At 47.2% G+C, this 27,218-nt stretch overlaps 1 protein-coding gene across 2 annotated transcripts; it reads left to right on the top strand.

Annotated features, from left to right (window-relative positions):
• The first annotated feature begins 5,731 nt into the window (after positions 1-5,731).
• On the top strand, positions 5,732-26,121 carry PAFAH1B2 (platelet activating factor acetylhydrolase 1b catalytic subunit 2). Of its 2 annotated transcripts, none has more exons than XM_044282262.1 (6): positions 5,732-5,869; positions 11,742-11,838; positions 16,541-16,630; positions 18,960-19,076; positions 22,040-22,162; positions 24,844-26,121. In XM_044282262.1, the coding sequence occupies exons 2-6, from the start codon at positions 11,758-11,760 to the stop codon at positions 25,120-25,122; spliced, it is 690 nt and encodes a 229-aa protein (XP_044138197.1). In that variant the 5' UTR covers positions 5,732-5,869; positions 11,742-11,757; the 3' UTR covers positions 25,123-26,121. The 2 variants fall into 2 exon arrangements, with proteins under 2 accessions (XP_044138197.1, XP_044138196.1); XM_044282261.1 differs by having other exon boundaries at positions 5,735-5,847.
• The last annotated feature ends 1,097 nt before the right edge of the window (positions 26,122-27,218 follow it).

The raw sequence follows: 27,218 nt of genomic DNA, 5'->3' as shown, positions 1-27,218 counted from the left end.
ACCTAAGAAGGTTACCTGGGATCGGTGAAATTCGCATTTCTCAAGCTTACCGAACAGCTTGTTCTCTCGTAACCGTTGCAACACTCGTCTGACATCCAGAATGTGGGCCTCCATGGATTCAGAATATACCAAGATGTCATCCAAATAGACCACCACACACTGCTGCAACAGGTCACGGAAAACATCGTTGATGAATTCCTGGAAGACTGCGGGCGCATTGCACAACCCAAAGGGCATAACCAAGGATTCATAATGACCGGTCCTGGTGTTAAACGCGGTCTTCCACTCATCGCCCGCCTTGATCCTTACCAGGTTATATGCCGCCCTCAGGTCGAGTTTGGTAAAGACCGTGTCCCCTTTGAGGCGATCGAACAGCTCGGAAATCAAGGGTATCGGGTAAGCGTTCTTGATCGTGATGCGATTGAGACCCCTGTAATCGATGCAAGGCCTCAACTCACCGCCCTTCTTTTTCACAAATAAAAATCCAGCCCCTGCCGGGGACGAGGATTTGCGAATGTGTCCGCGTGAAAGCGCCTCCCTCACGTACTCCTCCATGGCCTCATTCTCCGCTACCGACAGTGGATAGACTTTGCCACGAGGAGGAACGGCACCAGATTGTAACTCTATGGCACAATCGTATGGGCGGTGCGGAGGTAGGGCAACCGCACGCACCTTATCGAATACATCCCGGTACTCCTCGTATTCAGGAGGCAACAGAGAGTCCGAGGAAGTACACAGCAACTTGACAGGCCCATGGATGCAACTAGCCCCACACTGCGGTGACCACGAGAGGATCTCGGCCGATCTCCAATCGAAAGTCGGATTACGCTTCTGGAGCCAGGGGTACCCCAAGACCACCGAGTAGTGTGAAGACGAAATAACCTGGAGACAGACCGACTCTCTGTGAACGGCACCAATGGCCATCCCCACTGGAAGGGTCTCCTGAGTCACGTGTGGCGGCAGAAGGGGTCTGCCGTCTATCGCCTCAAGAGCCAGTGGGGAACCTCGAGGCTGCAGAGGAATGGAATTGGCGGCAGCGAACACACTATCAATGAACAAACCACCAGCACCAGAGTCCACCAACGCCTGGGTCGTCACCGAGCCCCCGACCCAGGAGAGGACAACAGTAATCAGTGGTTTGTCAACACGGGAAACCGGGGACGAGGAGACTCCACCCAAGATCTGCCCCCGACAGGATCTCAGGTGCGAGCGTTTCCCGGACGGTTCGGGCATGCCAACCGAAAATGCCCACCGAGACCACAGTACATGCATCGGCCCTCGCGTCTCCGGAGTACCCTCTCCCCCTCGGACAGGCGAGCAAACCCCAGCTGCATGGGTTCACCCCCAGACAAGTCATCCCCAGGAGGCGTGGGAGAAGAGGGAGGCACGGGTGGGACAGCAAACGTAGGCGCCAATCTGTTAGAAGACCTCCGCAGGCTCTCCTTAAAGGAAGGTCTCTCCCTGAGTCTGGTGTCAATCAAAATCAGGAAAGAAATAAGAGACTCGAGCTCCACTGGTAGGTCCTTAGCTGCAACCTCATCCTTCAAGGCATCCGAGAGACCATGAGAGAAAGCAGCGACCAGAGCCTCATTATTCCAGCCCACCTCTGCTGCCAGGGTACGAAACTCAATGGCGTATTCAGCTACGGATCGTGAACCCTGTCTGATGGACATAAGGAGCTTCGCAGCAGAGGCAGCACGAGCCAGCACATCGAATACCTTCCGAAGAGAAGCAACAAAACCGGAAAACTCGGCAACCACCGGATTGTTGTTCTCCCATAAAGGGCTGGCCCAGGCCAAGGCCTTGTCCGAGAGCAGCGAGATCAAGAAGCCCACCTTTGATCTCTCAGTAGGAAAGGCATGTGGCAGCAACTCGAAATAAATGCCCACCTGGTTAAGGAAACCTCAGCACTGAGTTGGCTCTCCCCCAAAGCGCTGTGGAAGGGGGGCAGAACCGGTCATACCCCGAAACACCGCAGGCGCAGCAACAGGTGTCGGGGTAGACTCTGGCGCAACAACCGGAGCGGCAGTAGGAGCGGGCCCAGGAGCGACAACCGACCCATCGGCAACGGAAGCTAAATGAGCCGTGCGTTCAAGCAGGGTTTGCAACGCCACAGCGAACCGACCTAACAGGTGATCCTGCTGATCAAGTCTGGCAACCAGCGTAGGTAGCGAGGATGGCCCTGTACCGTCAGAATTCATGGCTTGGTCCTAATGTCATGGAACCATGAACCAGACGTACAACAAGAGATAAGTGGAAATAAGAAGGCTTTATTGAAAATCAAGCTGTATGGCAGAAGTCCAAACGGATGGCTAAACCGAAGCAGGGTCTTGCGAAGCCAGAGGTCAGGAACCAGAAGGGTAGTCAGACGAAGCCTGGATCAGGAACCAGCAGGGTAGTCAGACGAAGCCTGGATCAGGAACCAGCAGGGTAGTCAGACGAAGCCTGGATCAGGAACCAGCAGGGTAGTCAGACGAAGCCAGGATCAGGAACCAGAAGCAGCAGCAGTCTTAGAAGCATGTGAACACAGGAGGACCAAGCAAGGAACTGAAGCCACAGACCTCCTATATATATGAGCTAGGCATCCAGCTCCTCCCAGTGGGAAGGAGAAGCCGCAGGGTGGGAGGCTACAAGAAACCCAGAAACCAAGATGGCCGCCAGCACATGTCAAACGAAGGAGAACAGCAAGAAGGTAAGACCATGACAGAGGGACAATAGTTAGTGGTATACATGGGAGTAACAGCAAATACCAAGTGTAGTTTACATCAAAGTATATACAAATTCATCATCCCATCATTACTCTAAAATGGGAATAACACAAAAAAGGTTTCCACATAATGGCAACTAGCCAAATAAAGTGCATAACAATAGTGCCAAGGAAAACCCAAGAACTCATACAGCTCCTCATCAAATCATGAAAACATTATCACAGCCTCATCACCCATCCCAGTGTCCCTCACTTATCTTACGCGTTTCACCTGATGGCCATTGTACATCGGCGCTAGTGACTGAGAGCACTGTAAGGGTGTATACAGAGATACTGTAGCTGTCAGTCACTTGTACAACCTAGCTCAGAAAGAGCAAAGATGAAAATGTATAAATCACAGGTTTTACTGAATCTTTCCCCACAAAACTATATATAAATCTGCTCAGCTCCTCCTGGTCATGGTGACAGGAGGAGGTTTTGTCTCACAAAGCATATTCTACCTTTTTTTTAGCCAGCCCCTGGATCTGAATACTTTTGTAATTATCTGTGACTAAAGATTTTGTATAGCCAGTGAGCAATTCAATAAAATGTATCTGTATAGCGCCATCTGCTGTTTGTTCTTTTCCTTATTTCTTGTACATCTCAATGAAGTGGTCGCACGTGCTTCAACTGTTACCAGCCATATTTTCTGTTAGACGCTATGGCAGTTAAGCCTCATTCACATGTCCGTGCTTAAATCCGTGAGTAGGTGGTCGGTGATGCATCCGTGAATCTGTCTATGAAGGATCTGTGTTGGGTCCGTGTGTCCGTTTTTTGCTGTTCATGTTGCATCCGTGTTTCACTGCCAGTAAACAGCTGAAAAATTGTTTTCAAAGAATCTCTGTTTAATGATCCGTGAAACACGGATGCAACACAGAAGGCATCCGTGGTTTTCACGGACCCATAGACTATAATGGGCATGATGGATCCGTGCACACAGACAAAATAAAACATGCATCCGTGCTAAAACAAAGGACCCACGGACCATGCTAAAACACTGATGTGTGAATACACACATTAAAATGAATAGGACGTGTGCTGTCCGTGTGAATGAGGCTTTACAGGGAAAGAGCAGCAGAAAGGACACACACCCTTAGCTGCCAATCTGAAGACAATCTAGCAGAGCAATTGGAGCAGTGAACGTGGAGATCTCTGGATCCATGTGAGGTACAGGGCTGGTTCTCGTTTTGTTCAAAAGACATTGTCATCTTCTATATGATGTCTGATTATTATTTTTTACATCAGTCATTCCATAACCCCTTTAAGGAGAGCGGGATATAGTGAAGTCACCCATACTACTATAGTTTAGGACCACACCAACAAAAAAGTCCCTGCAGATGATGAGGAATAGCCATTCAAAGGGGCTGTCCACCTTCGGTGGGCCATTTGGTCAGTGTTCCCCTACGTTGCCAAACCTGTGGAGGGAAGCATACTTATCTGCTCCCTGCCTCTGAGTTTCAGCTTCTTCAGGCCCTCTCGTCAACATCCGGTTTGATGGGAGTCACGTGTGATGCTACAGCCAATGACTGGTCGCAGCGGTGACGTCCCTCATGCAACAATTGACCCACTGAAATCACACATGGGGGACATGTCACTGCTGCAGCCAGTCACCGGATTCTGACGAGCAGGACCAGAACATGATGGGGAAGGAGTGGTGAGGAGCAGGTAGGTGTGCTTCCTTCTGCAGGTCCAGCGATGTGGGGGGTCAAAGCCTGGGGCTACATGGTGATCTTGGCTGCAACATCCATCATCATGCGACCACAGATTGCTGTGTAGCAGTGCAGCCACTGAACTGAATGGATTGCAGCAAAACTCACCACAACCCCGGAATTGTAAAAAATCTGTAAATTAAATTCTTGGGTCACAGTGACCCATTGATTTCAATGGCTACACTGCTGCAGTCAAGATCACCGCTGTCCCGGGCTGAAGGCTGTATTACACCTGACAATTTTTCGGCAGATGATCGCTAAAGAGCGTTCCTATGAACGTTCGTTAGGGATCATCTTGCAGTTCATCTGGCAATTGTGATTTTTAAGCATGCTTAAAAAATATTGTTTGCAGGCGGCAGATCGTGCTGTCTAATAATGATATGGGGACGAGCGATGCCATAGTGATCTCTCCTCACCATACTGCAGAGATCACTGTATGTAATAGCAGCGGTCTCCTCCTCCAGCGAGCAGGCGATTGCCGGGAGGGACAAGCGCTTGCTCATTCAGCCTGTGTAATACTGGCTTTACTCCTAACCAGCTATTTACCCTTCACCTGCAGGACCAGGTACTAATGGATGAGGGGGACCAGTCAGATCAATGTGAGTGGGCAGATTTATTCAATACCTGACCAGTAGGGGGCAGAATTATCCATCCTAGTGAGGATGCAAGTCCTTATGGAGCCGCAGGGCCCCGCCACTCACACATTTAGGGTCTATGACCCTACATTTGAGTCCACATCCATTCCGCATGGATGCAGACCCATTAATATCAACGGGGCCGCAAAAGATATGGACAGTACACCGTGTGCTGTCCGCATCCGTATTTCCGTTAAGTGGCCCCGCAAAAAAGACAAGAGTGGACAAGAATAACCATTTCTATCAGAGGGCTGGCCATTCTGCAAAATGCGGAATGCGCTCTGTGTTCTGAGGATCCACAATTTGCAGACTGCAAAAACGGATAAAGTCTGAATGAGCCCTTTAGGGGGAGATTTATCAAACTGGTGTAGAGGCAAACTGGCTAAGTTGCTCATAGCAGCCAATCAGATTCCACCTTCCATTTTCAAAAGGAGTGCTGAAAAATGAAAGGTGGAATCTGATAGGTTGCCATGGGCAACAGCCAGTTCTCCTTTACGCCAGTCCGTGACTTGTATTTTCCAGCAGTTGCACCGCTGTCCTTCCGTAGCCCCGCCCACACTAACGTCCCTCAATGAGCAAGTATCTCTTGTGCTGGGGGAGGGACTTTTACATACGTCACTTCCGGGAGCTGTCATTGGCCGAGCCATTCCTGGCCAGAGCAGACGGAAGTGACGCGGAGAGCGGCGGCTAGCAGCGCCTGCAGGAGCCAAACCGGGGGTCCCTTAGACCGGAAGGGGTGGAGTTACCGGAGAACCGAGTGAGTGACGTCATTAAATTAGGTATTTTGTGCTCTTTCGGATGAGGTATAGATGTAGGTATATCTTGGTTGCTTATTAGGGATGGAGCGGTGGACTCGTCCATTGTGTGTGTGGGCGGGGGGAGTCCCTCTGTGCTGTGCTGCATATTTCTATGGTGTGAGGGTGTAGATGCCATGGACCCCTCTCATCACAATGGGACGACCTCTGTTCTGCGCTATGGGTGGCAGATACTTTATAATGGTAAGGATTGTACCCCTGATGCTACATGGCTGCCTCAGTCACTCCATCATGGGCATGCTGGCAGCCATAGGAGTGTGCTGTGTGCTTACATGTATGTAATGTGGCCTGATGATGTTATCACCGGCAGCTTATGTCATCAGTAAGCATTTACCCCCACACTGCCCTCTGATGGGCTCCCCAGCTTTGTGCTGCCCCTTCTGTGTTGAGGCTGTACGTACCTATCCGCACATTGTAGTAGTGGGGCTCGGTATGTATGAGGGGGTGACCTCAGGCCGTATCCGCGGGGATCCCGGCCACAACTGTCAGGTTGCTGATCTTGTCACCAATAGGGGCTACCGCACCCAGTCCCTGGTGCCCAAGGTGGCCCATAGGCCCCACAGCACCTGGTAGATGGGTTCCTGTTACTGGTTTTGCATGGTTTACCTCAGCAGCTGCTTCCTAGACCCGGCCGCACATAAGCGATGAAGCCGTCAGCGCGGTGAAGAAGATTGCAGGCAGCAAAATCACTTTCATTCACCTGCAAAGAGCTTGCAGAAATCCAAACACGATCCCTTCACATGAACCTGACCTGATTTCCAGTCGCTACAAAATCTGTGGCGTGTGAAGACACGCGAAGGTCGGGTTCAGATGATCATATTTAGTGTGGGAGACGCGCTCCGTGCAGAAGCTGTATTTTCTGGACTGAATGCTGCTCTTCTGAAGTGAACTCGCAGCATCGTAATTTTTAGGCCGTAGTACGCGCGTTTCCAAAATACAAAAACGCCCGAAAATACACCTCAAAAACGCCTGTAAAAAGCACTTATCTAATACGCTCAGGTGTGAACCCAGCCTAAAGCTGGGTTCACACCTGAGCGTTTTACAGCGCAAAAACCAATGATTCCCTATGGGCATGGTTCTCACCTGAGCGTTTTACAGCGCGTACGAACTCCCTACGCCCCAAGAAGTACAAGGAGCTTCTTTGGGGTGTATTGTCGCGTGTTCCCGCACATAGACCAGCGGGAACGCGTGACAATGGGCGTTTGCTTGTTTCACTCGCACATATGTAAACGCCCGATAAGCACGCTTGTAACAGCGCTTATCGGGTACGCTCACGTGTGAACCCAGCATTAGTAATTGCGTGTATTGCCCATATTACAACTATTCTAAATACGCTTCTGTCCCTCTGTTATTCCTACTATAAATTGATCAATAAATTGCCAAATGGGTGTTAATAGTTAGGGGAGTGCCAATGCCCAGTCTGATATTGTCCAATCAGTGCAGCCAGGTGTCAGACTGTGTAGGGACACGCCCGTCCACAAGGGGAATGGGGACACCCAACTGTGAATTTATTCATATGTTTCTAGGAGGAATAATAAAGGAATGACACAACACAGTTATGAGTAAACATGCTCCAGAATTGGTACTTTATGGGGAATACAAATAGTTCCTAAAGCAGACATATCAGGGGAGGTGACAGCGCCTCTTTAGAGATGGATGTAGATGGTAAAGAGCTAGTGTGACTGCTGCTCCATTCACTGACGGGACATTGGGTCTAAGCAGTCAGAAAATGATCACCTTTCCTGTGGACAGGTTACGACCTCCTTTACCTAGGATATTACATATCTCTGGAAGCGGTCACGTCAAGAAGAGCACAGATGTAAGAGTAGCACTGAACCGAAAAAAGGCATGTGCCTGCTTTTCCCTCTTCCCCAGCTTAATAATTTGATCGGTTATGAATATTGTGTAATTAACGTTCATATAAATTTAGAAATGTTAATAAATATGTTTTATGTTGTATTAGTCTATGGCCCTTATTTACCAAAAAGAGTGATAATAAGCAGGGTGTACTAGTGGTGATAGATAATCAGTTCTCACCTCTCCTGTCTGTATACTATAATCAGTGATAAGCAGGGTGTACTAGTGGTGATAGATAATCAGTTCTCACCTCTCCTGTCTGTGTACTATAATCAGTGATAAGCAGGGTGTACTAGTGGTGATAGATAATCAGTTCTCCCCTCTCCTGTCTGTGTACTATAATCAGTGATAAGCAGGGTGTACTAGTGGTGATAGATGATCAGTTCTCACCTCTCCTGTCTTCTCTTCTGTCCCTTATACTAGGTATCTTCACGGTGCTCCAAGGCCCCTTGTTACAATGCCTGTCACTGTGCTGCACATGCTCAGTAGTGAAGATCAGAAGAGGAGGGTCATTACTGGGCATGCCTGCGGTCATCTCAGAACTGCCAGACAGAACAGGAAGACTTAAGGGGGTTGTCTAGGAATAAGTCAGTTTTCATAGGTGCCCGCAGGCTGCTTACGTTATGGGAAGATCCATACTTACCTGCTTCCTGCCGCTCTGGTCCTGTGTACTGGCTTGTGTGTGTCCATCTTCTGGTCCACATCTTATTTCATTCTTCCCAGCATGGTTATGATAATCTGCTCTGCTGCAACCAATAACTGGCTTCAGCAGTGATGTGTCTCTTGTGGACATGTGACATCTGAATCCAGTCATTGGCTGCAGCGGAGCAGATGATTGTGCTAGAGAGGATGTAAACAAGCGCAGACTGGAAGATGGCCTCAGGAGTCGGTGCACAGAACTGGAGCTGCCGAGAGCAGGTAAGTATGGATCCGCCCATGGCCCTGTGAAGTTATTCCTACACAACCCTTCTATGACCAGCTCCGAATATAGAATATAGCAACTACACTTATTACATGGATTTTATTCCGATTTAGACTTGCATTTCCAGGATAGACATATAGGGGGCATTTATCAAACTGGTATAAAGTAGAACTGGCTTAGTTGCCCATAGCAAACAATCAGTTTACACCTTTCATTTTCCAAAGGAGCGGTGAAAAATAAAAGATGGAATCTGGTTGCTATGGGCAACTAATCCAGTTCTACTTTACACCAGTTTGATAAATGACCCCCATAGAGCTTTTCTGACTGAGGAGAAATTAATAGATTTCTTACAATTATTAAAGGAATTTTTTGAGATTTTAATACTGATGACCTATCCTCGGGATAGCAGCAGATAATTTAGGGCAGCACCATGCACCTTATATGACTCCCTCGGAATGCAGCAGCTTGTCCAGACCACCGATCCTAAATGGTCATCAAATCAGCGGAAAAAAACTGAAGATGACAGCAGCATATCCAAATGAGGGTCCTTTATTCACCGAACATCCATGTACAAAAGAGAGTGCAACGTTTCGGCTACACAGTAGCCTTTATCAAGCGTGATACAGTGTAGCCGAAACGTTGCACTCTCTTTTGTACATGGATGTTCTGTGAATAAAGGACCCTCATTTGGATATGCTGCTGTCATCTTCTGGTTTTTTTCCCCCATTGAACTTGGGATAGGTCATCAGTATCTGATTGGTGGGGGTCAGACCCTGTTTGAGAAGGCACCTGCGCTCGCAGTAGTGCTGCGGCCTTCTCGCAGCTTTCTCTAGGCCATGTGACTTTACGTTCATCGGGTACGTGGCATAGGCGCAGCACAGTGCCATTGAAGTGAATGGGACTGAGCGCATTACCAATGACAGCCGCTATACTATGAGCTGTAAACGCTTGATTATCGGGAAATCTAAATCTTTTCATATGTTAAAAAAATGATCGTTTGCAGGCGCCAGCAAACCACTGTAAAGCATGGGGTCGAACGACGGCATAGCGATCGCTGCTCCCTGTGCTGCGGAGGAGATCTCTGCATGTAATAGCAGCAGCCCCCTCAGCAAGCGAGCAGACAATTGCAGGAAAGGAACGCTTCCCTCCCAACAATCGTCTGCCACATTGAGCTGTGTAATACAGCCTTAGGCCTCATGCACACGAACGTTGTTTTGGTCCGCATTCGAGTCGCAGTTTTTGCGGCTTGGATGTGGACTCATTCACTTCAATCTGGCCGCAAAAGATGCGGACAGCACTCCGCGTGCTGTCCGCATCCGTTGCTCCGTTCCGTGGTTCGCAAAAAAAACTAACCTGTCCTATTCTTGTCTGTTTTGCGGACAAGATTAGGCAGTTATATTAATGGCTGTCCGTGCCGTTCTGCAAATAGCGGAATGCACATGGACACCATCCGTATTTTGTGGACCGCAAAACACACAACGGTCGTGTGCATGTAGCCTTAAAGAAGTGTACGCCAGCAGATAGCATTTATTGTGTAGATAAAGTTAATACAAGTCAGTAAGGTACTGTGATTGTCCATATTACTTCCTTTGCTGGCTGGGTTCATTTTTCCATCACATACACTGCTCGTTTCCATGGTTGCGACCACCCTGCAATCCAGCAGCGGTGGCCGTACTTGCACAATATAGTGTGCAAGTACAGCCACCGCTGCTGGGACTGTAGGTTGGTCGTAACCATGGAAACGAGCAGTGTATGTGATGGAAAAATGAATCCAGCCAGCAAAGGAAGCAGTAGTGAAGTGAGAAAACCCCTTTAACTTTGCTGTGAGGGTTAAACACCCCCTTTTAATGACTGGTGTGTGGCAGAATTTTGGCACATTAGCAAAAGTAAATCTGATAGATGAGAACAGATGCTCCAGAATTGTTAGTTCATGGGTAACACAAGTATTTACTGACCGGACCTGTCAGGAGAGCTCAGTGCTTGTGGTAAAACCATATTGTTCTTAAAGGGGTTTTCTGGTTCCTAGATCCTCAGAATAGATCATCAATATCATGATCGGATCGGTCTGATACTGAGAACCTATCCTGAGGATAAGTTATAAATATCTTTTCCTGGATAACATCTTTTAAAGTGAGTCGGCCTGAGCTGCAATACCAAGCACAGCCACTATAGAACGTGCGGTGCTTTAAGAGGCTATGGTTCTCCAGTAACCGCTGCAGCCTCCTCACAACAGTTGATTGGTGGCGGTCCCAGGTGTCAGACCCCCACCGATCAGAGACTGATAACCTATCCTGAGGTCATCAGTATTCTACTCCCTGAGGCCTCATGCACACTGCCGTGTTTCACGGCCGTATGCGGGCCGTGGAACCGCGGCCTGGATCCCTCCTGAGAGCAGGAGCGCACGGCGTCACTGGTTGCTATGACGCTGTGCGCTCCCTGCTGCCGCCGCAATACAGTGATGCACTGGTATGATCTATACCAGTGTATTACTGTACTGTGCCGGCAGCAGGGAGCGCACGGCGTCATAGCAACCAGTGACGCCGTGCGCTCCTGCTCTCAGGAGGGATCCAGGCCGCGGTTCCACGGCCCGCATACGGCCGTGAAACACGGCAGTGTGCATGAGGCCTTAAAACCCTTTAAATCTGGAGTTAACTGAGTTTTCCTAGAATTGACATTAATCACCAATCCACAGGACAGGTGATAAAGGCCTGACCACTGGGACCCCCACCAATGAGGAGAATGTGGGTCCCATGCCCCCCATTCCTCTTCACCACAATGAGGAGGTGCTTGTATGGAACGGCGGTCGAGCATGCTCACTGCTCCATTCAAAGTCTCGGAGATCACTTTTCTAGGAAAACCGCTCTAATGGGATCTGATTGATCAGACATGTCCGTTCCCTAGCTCCAATCACAGTGCTAATCCAAATATGTTTAGAGTAAAATGGTGAGTGGGGCTTTGCAGCGTTTTGTTTTTATTTAGTTTTTTAAGAAAAAGTTGATGAATTGATGTCTATATATCTGCATGATTTAAAGAGAAATTGACTCCTTTTCTTTGCAGTCTGATTTTCTACATAATGAGTCAGGGGGACACCAATTCTGCTGCCGTCCCTCATGTTGCTGAGGATGTACTGGGAGATGACCGCTGGCTGTGTCAGGTATGAGAATGACCCCTCACATAGTAAAGTATGTCATATCACGAAGAAGAGTACTTAAAGGGGTCGGGGGTAATTTACTAAATAAAGGGGTTAGGGTACTTTCACACTTGCGTTTTTCTTTTCCGGCGCTGAGTTCCGTCACAGGGGCTCTATACTGGAAAAGAACTGATCAGGCATATCCCCATTCATTCTGAATAGAGAGAAATCCGTTCAGGATGCATCAGGATGTCTACAGTTCAGTCATTTTGACTGATCAGGCAAAAGAGAAACCCGTAGCATGCTACGGTTTTATCTCCGGCGGAAAAAAACTGAAGACGTGCCGGATCCGGCATTCAAAATACCGGAAGTGCAGACCGAAAAAAATAAAGGTAAAAAAAGTAAATGCCGGATCCGTTTTGCCGGATGACACAGCATGCATTTTTTGAACTGATCAGGCATTTTTAAGACTGATCAGTCTTACTAATGCCATCAGTTGGCATACGTTTTGCCAGATCCGGCAGGCAGTTCCGGCGACGGAACTGCTTGCCGGATCACTCTGCCGCAAGTGTGAAAGTAGCCTTATCCCATGACTAATGTAAAAAATTTAAATCAAACACTGCATAGTATATGTCAAAGCTAGAACCAGCCCTGGACCTCACATGGATCCAGAGATCTCCACATTCATTGCTGTAATAGATTTATATCAAGCTGACAGCTCAAGGGGAGTGTCCTTTTGTTGTAGCTCAGGGGGCGTGTCTTTTGGCAGTTGAAGTATGAAACTGAGCACGTGCGACCACCTCAGTGGTGGATTTGCACATTACTATCCAGATTGTACACCAGTATAATAAAGTTAAAGGGGTTGTCCGGGTTCAGAGCTGAACCCGGACATACCCTTATTTTCACCCCGGCAGCCCTCCTGAGCCTGGCATCGGAGCATCTCATGCTCCGATGCGCTCCCGTGCCCTGCGCTAGATCGCGCAGGGCACAGGCTCTTGTGTTTTCAATAACACACTGCCGGGCGGTAACTTCCGCCCAGCAGTGTGTTCGGTGACGTCACCGGCTCTGAGGGGCGGGCTTTAGCTCTGCCCTAGCCGTTTTACTGGCTAGGGCAGAGCCAAATCCCGCCCATCAGTGCCGGTGACGTCACCGGGCTGCCTGTCAGCCCCATAGAGAGCCCGGTATGTCACCGGAACTCAGTGAAAAATGCCTTTGCCCTGCGCGATTTAGCGCAGGGCAAAGGAGAGCATCGGAGCATGAACTGCTCCGATGCTCATGTCAGGGGGGCTGCTGGGGTGAAAATGGAGGGATGTCCAGGTTCAGCTCTGAACCTGGACAACCCCTTTAATAGAATATCTGACAATTGCATGTTTGTAACAGAAAATACCACCTCGTCTGTGCTCTGTCAGATTCTCCCGCAACCTGTAGTATTTATAACACGGGAGCGTGCATGCACAGGCAGGGGGTGGGATTGCATAATAACTGCCCTGCTTGCCTGTGCCTTAAATCAAATACGAGGGGAGGCAACTCCTTTAAGGGGCTGCAAGGGAAAGTCTAGCCAGATGTGGCTATCCCTCACCCAGATTCACCCGGGGCAGCAGTTCATTTCTAAAAAAAAATCTCCTTTCAAAGGATTGCTGGATGGAGCGGGGGCTCAGCTGTCAAATGCAGAGGTACTCCCAATCCCAACCTAGTGCAGGGCCTAGGAGGCTGCCTGTCAGTGTATCACTCCAGTGCATGTTCAATTCCCATAGTGGAAATAAATAAAAAATCAAGAAGGTTATAAAAAAATAAATTCCAATGCTTTATTATGGGAAAAAAAATATGAAGCAATTTAAAAAAGAACAAAAAACTGCAAATAATTATAAAACTAAATGATTATTATATTATTAATCTCCATTTAAAAAACAATCCTAGAATTGTGGATTTGGGTTCTTTCTGCTTCTTAAAAAATAGAATAATAAGTGATGCTTGCACTCCTGCCAGGCCCTGGTGACAGAATCTTTTTTTCCTCCTCATCCTAATTAGATCTGATTGTGACAGACTTGTGGCTATAGATGTAGGTGGTGATGAGGATACACACAAAGGGCCTCCAATTAAAACTTTTAAAGGGGGTTGTCCAACATTTACAAGTGCTGTCCTGTCCTTGGGACAGACCATCGCTATCTGATCAGCAGGGTTCTGACACCCCGCACCTCCACCTCCCTTGGCTCTGGTACCACACAGTTCTGTCCGTTGTGCAGTGGACGGTGCTTGTTACTGCGCTGCTCATCCCGTTGAAGTAAATGTGAGCAGCGCTGCAGTAGCCAAATTTAAAATGTATTTATTTTATGCACTTATATAGCGCTGCTATATACCGCAGCGCTTTACAGAATTTAGCATCCAACTGTCCCCAATGAGGCTCACAATCTAAGTTCCCTATCGTTATGTTGTTGGGGTGTAGGAGAAACCCAAGAACTCGGGGGAAACGCACACAAACACGAGGAGAACATACAAACTCCATGCAGATATTGTCCTAGGACCCCAGCGCTGCAAGGCACCAGTGCTAACCACTGAGCCACCATGCTGCCAATCTGTCAACTTCACAATGGATGGATCTGTGTAGTACTGGAGCTACTGGAGAACAGCTGATTGGAGGTGGGGGTTTTTGGACCCCCGCTGATCAGATAGTGAGGGCCTCTCCAGAGAGTAGGCCATCACTTATAAAGGGTTGGAAAAACCCCTTTAAGGAAGTCAAACCAGCACCTGGATCTGAATTCTTTTGTAATTACATGTATTTACAAATTTTGTATAGTCACTGAGTTATTCAATAAAATGTACCTGTGTAGCGCCACCTGCTGTTTGTTCTTTTTCTTATTTATTTGTCCGGATCACTGAGATGGTCGCACATGTTCAGTTTTATCCTTCACCTGTCTCCTGAGCTGTGATAGGGAGAGCATGGCACATGCCCCCTGAGCTGTGATAGGGAGAGCATGGCACATGCCCCCCTGAGCTGTGATAGGGAGAGCATGGCACCTGCCCCCCTGAGCTGTGATAGGGAGAGCATGGCACGCCCCCCTGAGCTGTGATAGGGAGAGCATGGCACGCCCCCCTGAGCTGTGATAGGGAGAGCATGGCACGCCCCCCTGAGCTGTGATAGGGAGAGCATGGACACGCCCCCCTGAGCTGTGATAGGGAGAGCATGGCACGCCCCCCTGAGCTGTGATAGGGAGAGCATGGCACGCCCCCCTGAGCTGTGATAGGGAGAGCATGGCACATGCCCCCCTGAGCTGTGATAGGGAGAGCATGGCACATGCCCCCCTGAGCTGTGATAGGGAGAGCATGGCACGCCCCCCTGAGCTGTGATAGGGAGAGCATGGCACGCCCCCCTGAGCTGTGATAGGGAGAGCATGGCACGCCCCCCTGAGCTGTGATAGGGAGAGCATGGCACGCGCCCCCTGAGCTGTGATAGGGAGAGCATGGCACACGCCCCCCTGAGCTGTGATAGGGAGAGCATGGCACACGCCCCCCTGAGCTGTGATAGGGAGAGCATGGCACATGCCCCCCCTGAGCTGTGATAGGGAGAGCATGGCACATTGCGCCCCCCTGAGCTGTGATAGGGAGAGCATGGACACGCGCCCCCCTGAGCTGTGATAGGGAGAGCATGGACACGCGCCCCCCTGAGCTGTGATAGGGAGAGCATGGACACGCGCCCCCTGAGCTGTGATAGGGAGAGCATGGACACGCGCCCCCTGAGCTGTGATAGGGAGAGCATGGACACGCGCCCCCTGAGCTGTGATAGGGAGAGCATGGACACGCGCCCCCTGAGCTGTGATAGGGAGAGCATGGACACGCGCCCCCCTGAGCTGTGATAGGGAGAGCATGGACACGCGCCCCCTGAGCTGTGATAGGGAGAGCATGGACACGCGCCCCCTGAGCTGTGATAGGGAGAGCATGGACACGCGCCCCCTGAGCTGTGATAGGGAGAGCATGGACACGCGCCCCCTGAGCTGTGATAGGGAGAGCATGGACACGCGCCCCCTGAGCTGTGATAGGGAGAGCATGGACACGCGCCCCCTGAGCTGTGATAGGGAGAGCATGGACACGCGCCCCCTGAGCTGTGATAGGGAGAGCATGGACACGCGCCCCCTGAGCTGCAGCAGAATATAAATCTACCACAGCAATGAATGTGGAGATCTCTGGATCCATGTGAGGTACAGGGCTGGTTCTAGCTTTGTCATGTTCTATATGTCAGATTTTCATTTTTTACATTCGTCTTGGGATAACTACTTTAAAACATGCACTGGAAAATTGACTGCTTTAGCATGAAGCATAAATGATCTATTCCCTCTCTTCAAAAAATGTGTCTCCGTGTCCTGGTACTTCCTTTCCTGTCTTCTGCCGCGGAGTGGGTGGACAGACGCCAGTGCCCAACCACCCCTTAGGTGCTGATGTCAGATTACCGGTATTCAGGGGCGATCAAACTTGTGCTTCCACCGTATTACTAATATGAGAAAGGTGCACGATGTCAGCATGACTAATGCAGCGATCACATCACCGGCCTGGTCCCGGTATGGAAGCCATCTTAGGGTTGAATATAATTATTCGCGTAGAGGCGATCTCATGATAAATCTGTGTAAAATGAATTCGGGAAGCTGTGTGACACCTCGTCCGCACACACCTCTACACCTCTAGTAGTGATAAGTGTAGATCACTAATAAACTGGTTCTTTTCCTCACTTTTCCAGCACAACAGGTTTGTCTTAGACTGTAAGGACAAGGAGCCGGATGTTTTGTTTGTTGGCGATTCCTTGGTGCAGCTTCTGCAGCAGTTTGAGGTGAGCGGATTATTTTCCCCTCTAAATGTATTTGTTATTTAAATGGTGTAAGTTTTACAGCATCACAAAGCAATCCCGTCAGGAACCACACAGTCCACAGCCAGTAAGACAGGTGCAGATCCACATTGCATATAGGCCAGTCATACAGAATGCTTCATGAAGAGAAAGGAGAACATGGCTGCAGTTGCGACAAGCCCATATACGCTGTGAGGCCAGTGATTGGCTGCAGCAGCCATGTGCAATATGCAGGCATGCCATCACTGCAGCCAAGAACATGATGTCATGGCAGCAGCACTAGAGCAGAGGAGGTTTAAATTGGTAATTATAAATTGTTTTATTTTAATCTATTCCCTGCCATTAAAATGTTTTGGCGTTTAAAGTAGTTGTTCAGTGCTTCCCCTGCTGATCAGCTGTTGGAAGAGGTTGAGATGCTCATGCGATCACTAAATCGCTTGCACGTCTCCTTTGCAGCAGTGGCGCAGTATAATTACACCGTGACGCCTCTACAAAGGAGACGACCCAGAGGTAATCAAGTGCATGGGATGAGCAGTGGTAATTACACTGCACCGCCGCTGCAAAGGAGACGACGAGCAGGTAATTTAGAAGAGGAGCAGTGATCACACGAGCATTGCAACTTCATCAAACAGCTGATCAGCGAGCGGTGCCAGGAGTCGGACCTCCACCAATCTGATACTGATAGGTTATCAATATCGTAGCACTGCACAACCCTTTGAAGGCAGACTCCCCCTTTTAATAGGAGTATCACTGCTGTATTTTACTGAGCTTGCCTATACTGTTCTAAAAAGCCTGAATAGAGCAGGTAAGTGAAGGGTTAAGGGAGTTTCGCCAGTGAAATTCTGTTTTGCAATAGGAAATCAGAAAACTCCGGAATTACGAAGGGCATTGTGCCCAGACCTTATCACATCGAGGCACCGAGTTTCTCTGCCTAGAACTTCTACCCCCTGTGCTCGACCTCGGCCTTCAGCACTGATTTATTAGCCGAGTGGCCTCCTCCATTGTTTGGAAGTGAGACGTACAGATCTGGAGAGGATGTGTTTTACTCCCAGATTGTACTTGACTCCTCGGTTTACTTTCCAACCTGATGTGGTCCCTCTGCATTCCTACTTGGTGGGATTTGGCAGAACCTGACACGCTCTTACCACTCCAGAAGGTATTCCCGAACCCTGGCTGAGGACGAGCTCTTTTATTACAAGCCCCTCAGAGACCCCACTATTGTGAAGGTAGACATATCAAGAGTTTCCTGCCCTTCCAAGAAAAATCCGACCCTGGATATGCTGCCACTGGCAAGCCTCAAGGTGGCGCTATGAACTTTCTATACCTTTCCTGGAATGAATGTCCTGCGTTTCCTTTGACCAGAACATCTCTGGTTATAATCTCTTGTGGATTCCCCTGTCTTCTTGTGTCCCTGACACTAGTTGTGTGCACCTTCTGTGCACTACGGTACATGGTCTTCTACCCCCAGGACTAATTGTAACCCCCCGAATTCTCTACATCTGACCCCTGCACATTGCCCACTTGTATTTTTGTCCTTCCTTTCTTCAACCACTCGATGGACTTCCTTATTATTCAGGGTGCTATATTTCCCCCCCACACTTTTAGAAGGTTGCTAGATGTTGACATGGCCTTAGTTCAATACTTGTATGCTGAGGAAAACCGACGATAACAAGTCTTTGGGAATGTCAGTAGACAGCGGGATAAGATGCTACACGGTGGCTCAGTGGTTAGCACTGGTGCCTTGCAGCACTGGGGTCCTAGGTTCTACCAAGGACAACATCTGCATGTAGTTTTTATGTTCTCCCCGTGTTTGCATGTTTCCTTACACACTCCAAAGACATAATGGTAGAGAATTTGGATTGTGAGGCAGCGAATGATGATAATGTCTGTAAAGCGCTGAGGAATATGTCAGCGCTATATTAATAAATAGATAATTGGCTCTCATTGTAAAAAAAGAACATGATTGAGACAGGTTCTAATGACTGTCTAAAGCCACAAACGTGCCAAGAAGGGACATGCCACCTGAAGCTGCAGCAGCTGTCAGCCCCCAGCGGGCGTGCAGCATTCACAGTGAACAGCGGCGCTGGCTGCCTTGTGGATGGGCCGATACAGTGAATGAGGGAAAATCTCTGTGTGATGAGGAAAGAAATACTTGTCCTGCACACTTTTATATCCGCTAGGGTTGCTAGTTGGAAATAAACATGTCATATCCGTCATTGACAATACAATCACATTTGTCCAACGCCTCCAATACCCTTCATGTATCAGGCTTTATAATGATGCAGTGTCCTTTTTATTTTCTTTCTATTCACAGATTTGGAGGGAACTTTTCTCTCCACTTCATGCATTGAATTTTGGTCTCGGTGGAGACACAACGCGCCATGTTCTTTGGAGGCTTCAGAATGGAGAGCTAGAGAATATCAAACCTAAGGTAAGAACATGGTATAAAAATAGGCCTACATAGATGGGCCACTTGTTCTAAAAAGTCAGGGGCTGGACAGAACTTTCCGTCCTGACATTTTATTTTTGTGAAAATGACAATAGTGGCACAAAGGCTGTAATGACTAACAGAACGCCATGTTCACACGGCACTGATCTGCCGCTGGGGATCGCCAGAGAATCCAGTTGCAGATTAGCTCCATTGCTAAGCCTCATTCATAAGTCAGCACACGTACCCGTTCACTGTAATGTGTGTATTCACCTGGGTCTGTGGTTTTTGCACAGAAGCATGCTCTATTCCATCACACCCCTAAATAGTCTATGGGTCCATGAAAGCCATCCATGTTTCACAGATCATTAGGAAGCGATGCTTTGAAATTATTTTTCAGCTGCACGGTGTCCGTGAAACACGGATGACGCACGGACAGCAAAAAAAGGACACATGGATCCATCACTGACATCTTCACGGAGTCATCACTGACCACCATTTCACGGAATTGAGCGCGGACGCGGGAATGAGGCTGTACTCTGGGGAATTAATCTGTGAGAGTAATGGACTCGATGCTGATTTAAAATGCAGAGAATTCATTATTTTGCAAGGATTTTATCCCAGAGCATCTCAATTTATAACATATCCAATTCATGCGCAATGGCGGCAGAATGTCAGCAGATTCTGTCCGGATTTAAGGCTGACTCTTTGCCAGAATCCAGTTTGGGGCAAGATTTTTAGTTGCCATCTGTCATAATACAGTAGTATTTATTGGGTTAAAATAAATGACGTGAATGCTGGCCCAACTATCTCCTCCTGTGACCCAGTGGTATCGGGCGGGAGACTGAGCTGAATTGCCTCTTGCCCACTTGTTCTGTTCACGTTTTTCATGTGTCTGGATTTAGGCGATCCGCTCATACACGTGTGACATGACCTTCACATGTTGTCAGAGGCTGGCGACGTAATTCCCCAGCCTGTTTCTCCGTCTTCAGTTATAGTAGCACAGATGTCCTGTTGCTCATACTGCATGACTAGTCCATGAAACGTCTGAATTGGGGACAAAGCCGATCCCTTCACATACCTCCTGTTATAACGAATATGAATCATAGTATCAGACAGACTGGCTAAAACGTACCCTCATTCAAAACCATATCCACCCTTTTAGTGCATGTATTACAGAGATACATCAGTAATATATAAGAAGGGTGTAGGGTTTGGGGATAGAACCCCATCCAGTTACCTTTGCAGCAATTCTTCATAAGCGTGCTCCTCCAGGTATCCTCATTCTCCTGGTGATGCGTTCAGATTCACAGATCCAGTCCTCGTTCTTTTGAAACACAATAACCAAGGACCATCAGCTTCCCTGCTTCAGGCGCTTTTCCCTGGTATATATCTGCACACGGTTCTTCAGGGGACTACATTGGTGATGCAGGAGCTGTGTCGTCTTCTCACACGTAGCCTTGCATAAGGAATGTGCCACTAAGAGCACACCGCTAACCCCTCGAGTTAGGGGATACAGAACAGGGTTGTCGATGGTTACTGGCTATTGTGTTCCAACAGAACTAGATTTGGATTGTAGGAATCTGAACACATCACTAGGTGAACAGAGAGTAGAGCTACCTGGATGTGGTGCCATTATGAAGAATTGCTGGGATAGTAAGTGGATGCGGTTCTGTACCCAAACCCTACAGCCTACTTGTATATTAATGATTTAAAGGGGTATTCCCATCTGGGACATTTTTTGCCCATAGATAAGATATGCTATTTATGTCCACCTCTGAAAACAGCAACTATCTCAAGAACGAGCCCTGTGGGGTTGCGTAGCTTTCTCCAATCACTGCTGTAAGACTTCCGTAAATAGGCCAGAGCTCGCTTGGCTATCTTCAGAGGTTCCATAGCAGTTGAATGGACAGCACGCCTGCAGGACCCATTCTTGAGATAGATGCCAGTCTCGGAGGTGAAGCCTGCACCTTTTGGACATTTATGGCATATCCTATCAATATACTATAATTGTCCCAGGTGGGAATACATTTTTAATGGCCTAAACATGTTGTAAGCAATGTTAAGATGGTGGATATGGTTTTTATATGAACTGAAGTAAAAGTAGCCAGTGTTCTTGATACTGTGATGCGTGTTGGGGAACAACAGCAATTACACAGTGTAATGGGAACGACGCAGCAAGGGTCCCAAAAGAATACATGAATCCAAGGTACCTTCTGATGTCCCAATTTCTTTGCAACTATTCCTTAAAAAAAAAAAGGCAAATCCATGTTTTTTTTTTTTTTTTTTTTTTTTTTAACACTTTTCTGGAAATACACTAAGGGTCCATTCACACGTCCGTATGTGTTTTGCGGAACCGCAAAACACGGACACCAGCAATGTGCGTTTCGCATTTTGCGGACCGCACATCGCCGGCACTATAATAGAAAATGCCTAATCTTGTCCGCAATTGCGGACAAGAATAGGACATGTTCTTTTTTTTTTTTCGTGAACTGAAGTGCGGATCCGCAATTCCGGATCCGGGCAGCACATAGTGCGGCCCCATAGAGATTAATGGGTCTGCAATTCCGTTCCGCAAAATGCGGAACAGAATTGGGGACCTGTGAATGGAGCCTTAGGCTACCTTACACAAAAACCCAACTTAATTACACGTAACACAGCGGTAGAAGAAAGTTTCGCCTGCGCCTTGTCAGCTAATGTGTACTGTGCTCAGAGACTGAAAGTGGAGCTGCCGTGTGATCGTGAACTAAAAAGTGGGGCATCTGAGCAATGGCCTTAATCAGGTTACTCAAGTGTTAAATCCAGTGCTGATAAGGTCTGGACGCTATTCATTTGCAGAGGATTTCTTCCACAGTATGTCTGTGAGTTTCTGATCACTTGCATTGTTGCAGATTTTTATGGGAAATGCACCACGTGTGACCTAAATAATGCAATAATTGATTTATTTTTTATTTCTTACACAACAGGTCATAGTCTTATGGATTGGTACCAACAATTATGAAAACACAGCTGAAGAAGTTGCCGGTGGAATAGAAGCTATCATAAAACTCGTCAACACACTGCAACCCCAGGCGAAAATAATTGTAGTGGTACGTAGGGGTCACCGACATGTTCTGCCTCCCTCTTGATAATACAGCGGTGTTGGGCAGTTTCTTATTGGATAACCCCTTTAACTGGTTGCCAGGCTTGTACATTGGACTGTACATAGAAGTTATGTGTGTGATACTTAAAGTGGTTGTTATATTTATGATGTTTTTTACAGTTAGGGTTGACAGGCAGCAAGGGATCAGGCAGTTCTTGACGTTGATATGTTGGAAGAGGGAAAAATTGGGAAATTTAAAGGGGTTGTGTCACTTCAGCAAGTTACTAATGGCACTTACTAATGTATTTTTATTATCCATATTGCTTCCTTTGCTGGCTGGATTTATTTTTCTATTACATTATACACTGCTCATGTCCATGGTTACGACCACCCTGCAATCCAGCAGCAGTGGTCGTGCTTGCACACTATAGAAAAAAGCATCAGCCTATGTGCGCTCCAAGGTCTCTGCCACCAGAGAGGCCGGCACTTTTTCCTATAGTGTGCAAGCACGACCACTGCTGCTGGATTGCAGGGTGGTCGTAACCATGGAAATGAGCAGTGTATAATGTAATAGAAAAATAAATCCAGCCAGGAAACGAGCAGTGTAAATTGTGATGGAAAAATGAGTCCAGCCAGAAAAGGAAGCAATATGGATAATAACAATACATTAGTAAGTGCCTTGTATTAACTTTCTCTTCGTGATATATGCCATTTGGCTGAAGTGAGACAACACCTTTAAGGATCTGAGCGACTATAACAAGGGGCACAGTGTGAAGGCTAAAAGACTGGGTCATATCTCCACGGTGGCAAGTCTTGGGCTGTGTTGCTGGTATGTAGCGGTTAGTAGTACCTACCAAAAGTGGTCCAAGGAAGGTCAACCGGTGAACTATCAACAGGGCCTTGGACGCCTCGGGACTCATTGATACTTGTAGGGAGCAAAGACTAACCTTTCCGATCCCACAGGATAGCTACTGTAGCATAAATTACTGACACTGAGAAAAGTGAGAGGATACACTGGGCATTACAGCGAGCTGTGTATAGGAATGTGAAGATTGGTTAGAGTACCCATGCTAACCCCAGTTCACTACTGAAATCACCAACAGGACATGTGAGCATCAGAACTGGACCATGGAAGAAGGTGGACTGTTCTGATGAATCACATTTTCTTTTACATCACATGGACAGTCTGATGTGTGGTCATCACTTGCCTAAGGAAGAGATGGCACCGGTATCCACTAGCGGAGAAGACAAGTTTGGTGGAGGAGGTGTGATCCTGTGGGCAATGGGAGCGCCCTGTCAGCGGAATAATGCACCCTACCAGACCTCGTGTTTGGGTGCCATGTTCAGTGGTATTCTGATGTCCTGGCCTCATGAGGGTGTCTGCAGAATTTCAACCCTTTAACTCATAATCTTGTACATGTACATGTACATGTATGAAGCAGACTCGCAGGCTGAGATTATGGCTGATGCCAGCTGTATAATACAGCTGATACCCTCTGGCAGTGGCCCAGAATGGAGATGGCTCCAATCCTGGTTAAGCCCCTCAGATGCCACTAATAGAGACCGTGGCATCCGTGGGGTTATACAAAGGGAGGTAACTTCCTCTGTCCTTCAATCGGAGAGCCCACAGCGATATTCAATATGTTGCTATCCCTTGTGAAGGCTCCTACTGATCTGCCTGCAAAGCCGAGACTGACGCAGACAGGCAGCATGTGAAAATCCCATAAAATACAATAGTATAGTAGTCAGTGGTACAAGCAATAAAGTACCCATGTACAGTAAAAAATAAAAAAAGTGGAAAGATTGATTTTTATTTTTTTTAAACACAAAACTTAAATCACCCTTGTTTCCCAATTTTAGATATAAAAAAAACAAAAAATAAACATAACCGGTATCACCGCATGCAAAAATGTCAAAACTCTAAAATATATTTATTGTGCGCTGTGAATGCCATAACAAGTAAAGTAAAAATGTTGCCAGTTTGCTGTTTTTGGTCATGTTGTCCCCCTGTAAAATTTAATAAAAAATGATCAAAAAGTCGTTTTTACTCCAAAATGACGACAATAAAAAGTCAGCTTGCCTCTCAAAAATGAGCCCTTACTGTCAATCTGGTGATGCAAAGAAGAAAAAGAAAATGTTTTAAAGCTTTTATTTAAAGTAGTAAAATATTTATATACACCCCTATCTAAACCGTAATCATACCGACTGGCAGACTAAGGTCGTCATATTTTTAGTGCACAGTCAACGCCATAAACAAAATAAAAACATGGCAAAATAACTTTTTATTTTTTTTGTTCAATTTTACCTCACAAAAAATGTTTTCCTATACAGGCTGTGGTTAATTACATGGCTCCATTAAAAATACCAATAAACCCTTATATATGGCTACGTGAATGGAAACGTAATGTAAAAAGTCATGGCTCTTGGAAGGTTGGGGGGAGGTGAAAATGCGAACATTAACTAAGAGGTTAAGCAAGTGGTTTTAATGTAGTGACTAATCAATATATGTATTCATGTGAATCAGTAATCCGATCTGTGGTGAAACTATCACTCCCATCATGCAGCTATCAGGGCATCCTGGATGTGTAGTTTCACAGCAGAGCCAGTCATTTAAAAAATTTGATTAAAAAAAAAAATGATTTTGAAATAAATTCTGCAGGTTTTTCATGTGTTAACGCTCTCGTGCAGGGATTACTACCCCGTGGAGAGAAGCCGAATCCACTGCGTGAGAAGAATGCGCAGGTGAACCAGCTGCTGCGCTCTTGGCTTCCACGTCTCCCTGGGGTTCAGCTCCTGGATGTAGATTTCGGATTTGTCCACTCGGATGGCGCTATCTCTCGACATGACATGTTTGATTTCCTCCACCTCACAGCTGCCGGTTACACCAAGGTCTGTCGACCACTCCATGAACTGATTATGCAACTCCTGGAGGAGACCCCAGAGGAAAAACTAGTCACCCTGGCCTGATCATTGCTTTCCCCTTCACCCCGTCGTCAGTGTTACATCATTGGCTGCCCCCTCCCCTTTGCTCACTACCGTTGCCTCAGCTGTATATCGACATGCTCATTGTATATACACAGAACTCATACACACCCGCAGCTACCCAGCTTTTCCTGCAGTTCCCTATTATTGTCTCATATTATTGGACACTTAAATCCCCAGTATAATCTGATGGATCCTGCACATGGGAGCAGCAAGAATCTTGGAGCAGACTCTAAATCCTTGAAAAAAAATGCAGTGTACAGTGACCATGACGCCCTCCGCGGGACAAGATGATGTGGTGTGTGGTGTATATGTAGGAGCTAACGTCCAGGGCACCACTCCTGAAGTGATGGCTGGCCTGCCCATTGTGTATTATTATAATTTTTTTCTTTTGCTTGGCATAGAATCCGACTGGTATCTGCAATGGTTTGCCTAGGTAATTAATTGGTAAGGAGGGGACCCCCAGGCATGAGAGGGTTAAGTTTACAAAGCCTAGCATTAATAGCGGCACAGCTGAGACGAGTTAGCTTCTCCCTTGCCATATTGCAGTTCTTCCTAGATTATTTTATGAATTGGTAAATGTGTTCTTTGACTGTCCCCTCGCCGCGCAGTCTCGGAAAATGTATGAGTATATATATATGTATGTGTAATGCTTGTATGAAGTGTACGCTCGCTAGCTGTGGTCGAGCCAGGGACCAAAGCTGGAAAATGACCCTCAGAAGTAGGACATGGGCATCCTGGGTAACAGCATGCGGCTTAGAAAAGAAGCATAGAGCAATATGTAACATAGCCATAACACAATCAAGTATAACGTGCAGAATTAGGGCCAATGAGAGCGCCAGATAGCGGGGTATACCCTATAGTGTTTGTACAGCTTTAAATCTCAGCCGTAGATCTCGCCTCTATAGAGCTTATGCTTCGACGTACGGTATAATGTTGTCATGTGTGTATGGAGAGGAGTTATAAAACTAACCATGGAACTACGCTCTGTCTGTATGTTACTTCCTACGTCTAAGGGTGGCTGATCCGAAAATGACTCGCAGTACGTGCTGGAAAGTCACTAGACACATGTACTCCTGCGCAGGATCACGTCACTGGATGCATCTTGTACTGAAGATGGGAAAGACCAGATGAGCCCATGCGTTCCCTTATTTCAGTGGAGCTGCGGTCACACGTACACTGCTGCTCCATGAAATATGGGATGGCCAAAGAGAAGCAGAGTACAGTGCTCCACTACTGGAAGTCAGTTGAATAGGCCAGCAATGGACATAGGTGACATTTAAATAGGGTAACACTGGCAGAGGCGAACTGGAAGCTAAAGGGGCCCCATGTTGTTGGCGGGTCTAAATTGACAGAAGGTGGGGCAACAGAAGTAGGCAGGGCCAACTATACTATAGTGCATATAGTATAGAGCGCAAAACTCAACAGAACCAAATACAACAGTGCAGCACAAAAATACTGACACCCTCACTGCAGTTCAATTTAGGAGAACAGCTGCTGGCCAGGTGCATTTCCTGGCCCACCAGGAAATTTCCCTGTTGGCTCTATGGCCAATCTGCCCGTAAACACTGGGCATTCTATCCCAAGAAAATTTAGACTAGCACATCCAAAGTTAAAGGTGCACATCCATAAAGCTAACATACAAACAAAATAAGGCAGCACAATGTTATACATGCAACAGAACTAGGGATTATTCTGCATTAAAGTGGTACTATACAGTCGTGGCCAAAAGTTTTGAGAATTACATAAATATTGGAAATTTGAAAAGTTGCTGCTTAAGTTTTTATAATAGCCATTTGCATATACTCCAGAATGTTATGAAGAGTGATCAGATGAATTGCATAGTCCTACTTTGCCATGAAAATTAACTTGATCCCAAAAAAACCTTTCTACTGCATTTCATTGCTGTCATTAAAGGACCTGCTGAGATCATTTCAGTAATCGTCTTGTTAACTCAGGTGAGAATGTTGACGAGCACAAGGCTGGAGATCATTATGTCAGGCTGATTGGGTTAAAATGGCAGACTTGACCTGTTCAAAGGAGGGTGATGCTTGAAATCATTGTTCTTCCATTGTTAACCA

Source organism: Bufo gargarizans, chromosome 2 (assembly GCF_014858855.1).
Source record: "Bufo gargarizans isolate SCDJY-AF-19 chromosome 2, ASM1485885v1, whole genome shotgun sequence".
Lineage (NCBI taxonomy): Eukaryota > Metazoa > Chordata > Amphibia > Anura > Bufonidae > Bufo > Bufo gargarizans.
Note: the sequence above shows the minus strand (reverse complement) of the source record. Positions and strands in the feature narration are given on the sequence as shown.